The sequence below is a fragment of the Dendrobium catenatum genome, unplaced genomic scaffold, assembly GCF_001605985.2.
Source record: "Dendrobium catenatum unplaced genomic scaffold, ASM160598v2 fragScaff_scaffold_1693, whole genome shotgun sequence".
NCBI lineage: Eukaryota > Viridiplantae > Streptophyta > Magnoliopsida > Asparagales > Orchidaceae > Dendrobium > Dendrobium catenatum.
In genome coordinates, this window is record NW_021320155.1 from 136294 (window position 1) to 145181 (window position 8888).

Consider the following 8888-nt stretch of genomic DNA (forward strand, 5'->3'; position numbering starts at 1 on the left):
CTCTTGGACGAAGCAACCCATGGCTGCCGACAAGGATCCTTCTGTTAGGTTGGGTCGACTACCTCCTCTGACTAAGTAGACCAGAGACCATGATGGCCCGGGACGACGGAACCATGGGGTCTTGATCGGGTCCATCATCCATTCCCCCACCATCCGCTTTAAGTGCTAGATGGTGCAATTTCTATTTTAAATATCAAACTCTCCAAATTCTCAAATCCAAATCCTGATTTCTAAATCCAATCATTGCTGCTACTATATGCCAGATAACATGTACTTATACGTATCTGATTGACGACTAGCCTTAATCGAAAGTTCTCTCTCGTGATCGGGAGGGGTAATTAACTATTGGGGCTTGCGCCTATAGCAAATCAAAACTCAGATCATAAAGTCCTCGCAAAATGAGGGCGAAATCTCTGGGTAGTGTCTTATCTACAAACCCATCTGCCTTTCAAAATTTACCTCGGAACTTATTCAGTTAAAACTCCCTAGCCGAAAGAAAAGAGCGAGCGGAGGCCAGGGACGAATTTTCGGAGCCCACAACCAGCAAGGCATAGAGCTTATAAAACTTAATCCTCTGTCGATAACTCGACAAAGTTGACAAGGTTCATCCATTAAATACAAATATTTTCAATTGAAAATGACCTCCTGAACACCCCGATGATGGTCGTATTGAATGTCTATCTCAACCGGAGGGGTTAATTTTAAACATTTCAAAATGTTCTTATACTTCCACCAAAATTCACATATTTTCAAGTGACTTCAAGGTCACCCCGATAATGGTCGTGTTGAATGTTTATTTCAACCGGATGGGTTAATTTCAAATAGTTTAAATTTCACCATAACGTTCATGAAAATACAAAAACCGCAAAGTCCAAAATATTTAAAACTGAAATCCAACCCTCCAAACATTTAAAGCAAAATCCATCCACCCTCCGTAATAGTTTACCGATGTGGACAAATTAAAATTGACTTCAGTTTACAAAGAGCTAATGCCTAGTCGAAAATATCACTAGGATCCATTATCAAACAATCTTATGCCAGTAAGAACGTGGTACGTGTCCTCTAACCAGCGGTTTTGCCTCCAAATGGCACCGCAGGATAAACGGTTATGATCCGGGGCCCTTTGAACCTAGTGGTTTTGCCGCCAAATTGTACCACGAAATATCGGTTATGGCCAGAGCTAGTACATTCTTTAATGGTATCAAATCCTTGAGATGTGAATCAATAGGATATGATTGACAGGGCACAGAGCCCTCTGTTAGCTAAGGTAGATTAAAATTTGTCCATTTAGACAAACATTCACCCCAGATCTACAAGGTACCCTTGGACGAAGCAACCCATGGTTGCCGACAAGGATTCTTCTGTCAGGTTGGGTCGACTACCTCCTCTGACTAAGTAGACCAGGGCCACGATGGCCCCGGATGACAAAACCATGGGATCTTGATCGGGTCCATCATCCATTCCCCCACCATTCGCTTTAAGTGAAGATGGTGAAATTTACAATTTTAAATATCAAACTTCTCAAATATCTCAACCCAAATTTCCAAACGCCCAAACTTTTCAAATATCTAAACTCATGCTGCTACTATATGCCAGATAACATGTATTTCTACGTATCTGATTGTCGACTAGCCTTAATCAAAAGTTCTCTCTCGTTACCGGGAGCGGTAATCAACTATAGGGGCTTACGCCTATAGGAAACTAAAACTCAGATCATAAAGTCCTCACAAAATGAGGGCGAAATCTCTGGGTAGTGTCTTATCTACAAACTCACCTGTCTTCCAAAATTTACCCCGGAACTTAGTTCATTAAAACTCCCTCGCTAAAGAAAAGCGATCAGCAGGCGGAGGCCGGGGCCGAATTTTCGGAGACCACATTGAGCTACCACTAATATCATAAATTAAACATATTTCGAAAAAAAAAAAATTTATCAAAAACTCATTTTTATCACCAATTGAAAAATAAATTTAAAAATTAAATGATAAATTTAGTCATGACTCCTTAACATCAATAACTAAACGTTTAAAACTCATGCAAAACAAAAGTGATTGGATATAGGTTTTGTATGAAAATAATGATTTTATCCAAAAATCAACTATTAGTCAAGTATATCAAGGATGATTTATGCCAAATATGCAAGTATGCATTTTGAAATCATTTCAATTATAAAAAAATTGATCAAATATGATTAAACGTATACATATTAACATTAGTTTGCTTTAATATTTACACTTATTGTGTTCATCATCTTTGAGTGTTAGGTTAATTAATTATTGGGCTTCGTTTGGGACGGTTTTCTTACTGCTTCTTAAAATAGTTTTTTAATACAAAAATTAATTTTTATACTTAAAAATTATTTTAAGAACAATAAAAAATTAATCCCAAAGGATGCCTTAATCATATGACGTGGTTGTTCGCTCAACTAGCATATTCCTTATTGTTCTTGAGTTCAAGACTTTGCAAATGCGGGAGGAAGGAATTCTTTTGATTCTTAGAAGGGTTTGTGCCCACGTTATCTTAAATAAAATATATATGATAGGCTTCTCTCCATAAAAAAATAATAAAAAAGGTGGAAATCGTAAACACAACACACCAAGAAATAAGCTTTATTACATCTTTGAACATGTTGGATTATCCATCTTGAGCTCCTATTCAAGTTGTTTAATGAACAAGGTCATCATCTTCATGGTTGTTAAAGCAATAACTTGTAAATACCATTACCAATTTGTAATATGACTTCACATAAGATTTGTTATCATTAAATCACTAATGAGAATCATAAAACATGATCAATGTTGAGATTTGTAGGGTCAACAAAAATGATAATGTTTCTTTTTCATCTCTAATATTTTCAAACTGTTTTGTTTGGTGATTCAATAAACCTTGCACACAAGTTCCTTCCTAGAGCTTTTAGGCCTCGTTTGAGACGGCTTAATTTTAGATTTTTCGTTTCAAAACGGCTTTTTTTTTTTTTTTGGTTGTTTGAATGTGACGCAAGCTTTTTCGGAAACTCCATTTTTTTACTGTTTTGAGAAGCGTTATGGTAGTAGCTTATCTGTTTAAAACCTCCATTTCTTCGATTGACATTTTTGAAATAGAAAAGATAAAGAAACCAAACGAAACCTTAGACTACTACTTTTTCATAGGTACATACACATTTTAAGCTTATCATAGCATTTATTTGTCAAACAGATTTTGCATGAAGCTCTTATTAGGCAGGAAGAACTACTTGCGTACATTGATGGACAACAAGAGGCCAAGTTTAGGGTAAGACTCCACCCTATTCATTTCCCTTTAATGGAAGGTCGTTGAATTATAACATTCTAAAGCATTTTATGTTCGTAGCTACAGAAGTTTTGTTTCTGAAGATCTTATAAAGGAGCAAAGAAAGCCGCCACGTACATTCTTGCTTTTACGAAGATAAGGACACTCACCATTATGTATCATAAGGTGCAAGTATCATTACTTCTGTAAATATGATATTTTTGTGAGTATTTTATGGTTGAATTTTTGCTTCTCTATATGCTTTCTTTATTATGCTTAATGGCTCCGAAAATACGATCTACATTATCAGTTTTTGCTGCCTTAATTATTTTTGAAAAATATCTTCTTCGGTGATATCACTATTTATCCATTTTGTTTATGGGGGATTTACATAGATATCACTATTATTTATTTGTTTATATATGTACAGCTTAAATTGCTATATTTACTTATATAACATTGTGATCCTTAAATCCCTCAAAAATATCACTAATATTAATTTATCTAAATTAACATTTTGCTTTTAATGTAGATGTTTTGATGAGATTTAGGCTTCATTTGGGACAGCATTTTTACTGCTTCTTAAAGCAGCTTTATAGCACAAAATTTTTAATTTTTGTACTAAAAAGCTATCTAAAACGAAGTCTTAGACTTCGTTTGGGACAGCTTTCTTACTGCTGCTTAAAATTTTTGAACAAAAAAGCTACTTTAAGAAGCAGTAAGAAAACCATTCCAAACGAAGCCTTAGACATTATAGTGTTATAGAACCAAATATAAGAATTTAGAGCTAGATATATACATACATACTATAAATCTTTCTTTTTTTTTTTTAGCAAGAAGTGTTAATAACTAATAAGGTCATGATTTTCCTATATGATGAGCCAAATGATGGTATTGTGTATTTGTAAGAGTTGGCTGCATTTATTGTGTATTTGTGGGTTGTATGAATTCAAAATGCAGTCATATGATATCATGCAACTCTTTGCGATCGCTCTACGATCCATACCAGCTGCAAACAACTAGCTAAATCCCATATTTGCAACACAATGAGTAGCAAGATCAATGCAAAATTAGGAAATTTTCATTTTTCTAGGTGATCTTTGAAACATTAACACTGCAACAATGGAGCTTTCATGGTGCATATTAGTTATAATTTCTGCAATTGTATTTTATTTGTGACTAAATTAATAGCAAACGGTAATGTGACAAGAGTATCAATCATAAATTGGACTTAGCGATGAGAAATGCGACGAGATTGATGACTTTTATCTCCTTTTTTGTGATTTTTTATTCGCACCTCCTCGACTAGTTTTAGTTTTTGGGTTATGTGATGCTTCTTCTCTCAATTCTGACACTATCAGAACACTATGTGAGCCAGTTCTGCTCTTCAGGTATTCTCAACGTTTTGCCTTTTTTTTTTTTTCTCATCTTCAATAAACTGCCACATTTCTGTATTTATTTTCCCTTGCTAATTTCATTATAAACCTTTGTGATTTGGTAACTGAGCATAATTTTACCAACAGTTGAATTGCTTTTGCATTGCCATACTACAGCTTTTATGTTTTTAGCTGTTGATTTCGTTCTCTCTTGTTGCTGATGCACTTACCCACCATTATTGTAATCCTCCAGAACTTCTGCTTTCTTGTTTTTCTTGTACTTTTTTTTACTTGCATTTGATAAAGAGCAACAAAGCGAGATTCAAAGGCACAAAAGGATTTTCATCATGTGACTTAGGCTTTGTTTAGGACAGCTTTCTTACTACTTTCTAAAGATGCTTTTTAGTACAAAATTTTGAGTTCAAGAAATTTTTGCACTAAAAATTTTCCTTAAAAAGCAGTAAGAAAATGTCCTCTTTTTGCTCAAATTTTGATTGGATTCTATTCAATTCTTCCTCTTGGTTCTGAATATTATTCTTTGATGATGAGCTCATATAATTATATAATGGAGGAAAATTTTTTTAAATGTTACAGTGGACATAGATTGGTTTCAACAACAACATCAAGCCTTTATCCCACTACGTGGGGTCGACTACATGAATCTTTTTTCTCCATTGTGTCCTATTAAAAGTTAAATTCTCATTTAAATCTAATAAAGAAAGGTCATTCCTAATATTTTTTAACCAAGTCTTTTTAGGTTTGCCTCTATCTTTCTTAACGTAAGTCAAATCTAATATCTCTACTCTCCTAACCAGGTTATCGAAAGGGCGCCGTTTTATGTGACCAAACCATCTAAGGCGACTCTCTCTAATCTTATATTCTATTGGAGCTACTCCAACTTTTTCATGTATATGCGCATTTCATATCCTATCTCTCAAGGTAAAGCCGCTAATCCACCTGAGCATCCTCATCTCCGCAAAATTTAACTTATTATTATGCTTCTCTTTTGATGGCTAACATTCGGCACCATAAAACATTGTAAGTCTCACCAACACCTTATAGAATTTTCCCTTTAGTTTGAGGGGTACTTTTCTATCACACAACAAACTTGATGCATTCCTCCACTTCAACCATCCTACTTGAATTCTGCTGATAATATCCTCATCTATTTCACCATCACTCTGAACAATATATCCAAAATATCTAAAATGTGCTCTTATTAATGACTTGATCGTCCAAAGTCACAATCCCCTCACTAGATCTATTATTATTAAAATTATACTACATATCTTCTGTTTTAGATCTACTCAAGCGAAAATCTTTAAACTCTAAGATTGACCTCCATAATTCAAGTTTAACTTCAACTCCCTCTCTAGTCTTATCAACAAGAAGAATATCATCAGCAAAAAGCTTACACCAAGGTACATCCTCTTGCAAATGTCTAGTGAGAACATCTATGACTAAAGCAAAAAGATATGGGCTTAAGGCTGATCCTTGTTTTAACCCAACCAAAATAGGGAAATACTTGGTCAAACCACCTTGTATTTGAACATAAGTAATAGCTCCTGCATACATATCTTTAATGATTTGCTACTCCTTTCTTTTCAAGAACTCTCCATGACACTTCTCTTGAAACTTCATCATATGCTTTTTCTAAATAATAAAATATCATATGTAGATCCTCCTTATTTTCTCTATATTTCTCCATCAAACCTCTTAATAAATGTATGGCTTCCATAGTCGACCTACCCGGCATGAATCCAAATTGATATTGAGAAACATTAGTATCATGTCGTAACCTATGCTTCATAACTTGCTCTCATAGTTTTAAAGTATGTCACATTAACTTAATTCCATAGATTGGTTTCAACTGAACCTCTATAAATTCTCAATTTTAGGCTTCGTTTGAAAATTGAAAAAAAGTGTATTATGCCCCCATCATCTAGATGAATCATGTAATAAGGCCATTCGTGATAATTTTATAAGTAGAATAATTTAATGATTTAATTGTGTATAATCATGAAAATTTGACTTTATATCATCCATAATAAGGATATTTGATCAAATATTCCCCATATTTTTATTTGAAAAAATATCCTACAAAGTCTATTTTCAGATGATGTTAGTGCTTGTTAATAGATTTTTCAAAATAGTTAGATGCATCATGCATGGTAAAACTCTTCATTGAGGACATTGATATGCTTCATCAAGTGCCTATGTATATTGTATTTAATATGGATGCTATGATTTCATGATTTTTTGAAAAATTCAATGAAAATTATTTTTACTATATCTTAATAATTTTTCAAAAGAAAAAAAGAAACTTTTCCTCTTAAACTTTTGTCAAAAGGTTTCGTTTGGACCAACTTTCTTACTATTTTTTAAAGCAGCTTCTTATTATATATAAAATTTTTAAATTAAAAAAAATTGTACTAAAAAATTAATTTATAAAGCAATAAAAAAATTGTCTCAAACAATTAAAGAGCTATGTGACTCAATGATTCTTCTGTTCTTTGGACATTTTCCTTTTTGTTCATCTTTTCTTCTTCTCATCTTCTTCAAATCATTGCTTTGTTTATCTTTCACTTAATTTCTTTTGAACTAGTGAGCCATAAATAGAAAAGTATATAGCTCGTATGAGCAATAGTGAACTGACGGTTTCCCTTAAGTACTCTGTAACCCCGTTTTTATATTAACGCGTAGGCCCCGCCGTGAGTTTTAATAAAAAAAAAAGTATATAGCTCAAATACATGATCTTGAAAAAAATAATATTTTCTTCAAACCATTTTGCTACAAATCATTTCACCCTATGTTATTTTTTTCTCCATCCAAATTTAGTTATTGATCATTATCCAAATTATTTCAAATTAGTTATTAGAATTAAATTATATTTATTATTAATGTATTTAGAAATGATAAAATTTTGGTGAATAGAGCCAATATTCAAAAATATTTCTAGATGCATATCCAAATCATATTTTTCATTTTGATCATTAATTAGTCAAAATTTTGCCAAAATATTAAATTCTTAAAAAAAAATCCAATTCATATTTTTATAAATATCCTATATTTTTATATTGGGAAAAAAAATTAATCTACTAAACAAAAGAAATTTTAAATATTCTTACTAATGTTGAAGACAAAATTATGAGGTTTGAGAATATTTATATGAAATATCAATACTCATGTTGATGAGATAAAAATCATTAATTTTTTTAGAAAGCACATAATTAGGGCTTCATTTGAGACAGCTTAGGGGTGTCAAAACGGGTCATCGAGTTGAATTATTATAACCCTTTTCTAATTTTCAACTCGTCCATTATAACCCTTTTCATATAATATAAAGATATTATAACAAAGTAGATATTATAACCCTTTTCAACTTTGTCCATTATAGCAATCAATATTATTAACCTTATTCTAACTATGATTATGAACTCTCTAATCATCATTTGGTTCCATCAATTTTTAATGGATAAATATAAAAATAAAAATTTATTCAAATAATAGCTTCAGCAATTAGCTCTCTAGATGAATATTAATATCTGAGAATATATATTAACAACATAAAAATCAAAATTGGTCGCGAAAAATAGTAATAAAGTTCTGTAGAACTGTCAAGTAAAAATAAAGTTCTGTAGAACTGTAGCAAGAACATTAAACAAAAAGTATTGTGAATTTGATGCAAAGACTCTGCAAGGAGATTTGTGTCAAAGAAGGGATGGATAAAATCCTTAAATAGAGTTATCAACAAAGGCATTGATCAAGAGTATCAACAAAGGGTATAGATACAAAACATCAACTTGGAGGTCCATATAATAAGAATAAAAGTCACGGATGCAATAGCCACTGGAGAACATAAGAGATCGTAGAACTCTACGATCTACAAGAGAAAGATAAGGAGGTCAGATGCCTCAATGGCTAACAATGATGTCGGCAGGTTGGCCGATGGTGGGAGATTTAAGCTATGTTGTTGGGCGTGAGTAGCAACGATTACGGCCCAGGATCACAAGAATACTCTAAGATGGGTGCAAAGGGTTGGTCTTGGCATCTAGAGCCTGAGAGCACGGAACATGCAGAAATTGAGAAAGTACAAGCATCTAGGTGGTGAGAAAGACAATAATGATCGTATCATCATTAATATCAGGCTCAAGAAAAAGATTCTTTGAGAATAATAACTAGCTACCAAATTAAAGGAGGAGCTCTCAAAGGATGCAACCAAAGAGCTCAAGGAAGTAGATGGGGGTT

At 32.8% G+C, this 8888-nt stretch overlaps 1 protein-coding gene across 1 annotated transcript in view; it reads left to right on the forward strand.

Annotated features, from left to right (window-relative positions):
- LOC110094660 (phosphatidylinositol/phosphatidylcholine transfer protein SFH6) overlaps nt 1–3603 on the forward strand; it is a gene marked incomplete at its 5' end in the record, with an annotated part of 41062 nt that extends 37459 nt beyond the window's left edge. The window contains 2 exon segments of the mRNA XM_020819931.2: nt 3193–3267; nt 3346–3603. Of these exon segments, the coding sequence (XP_020675590.2) occupies nt 3193–3267; nt 3346–3366 (96 nt within the window). The 3' untranslated portion in view covers nt 3367–3603.
- Between the last annotated feature and the right edge of the window lie 5285 nt (nt 3604–8888).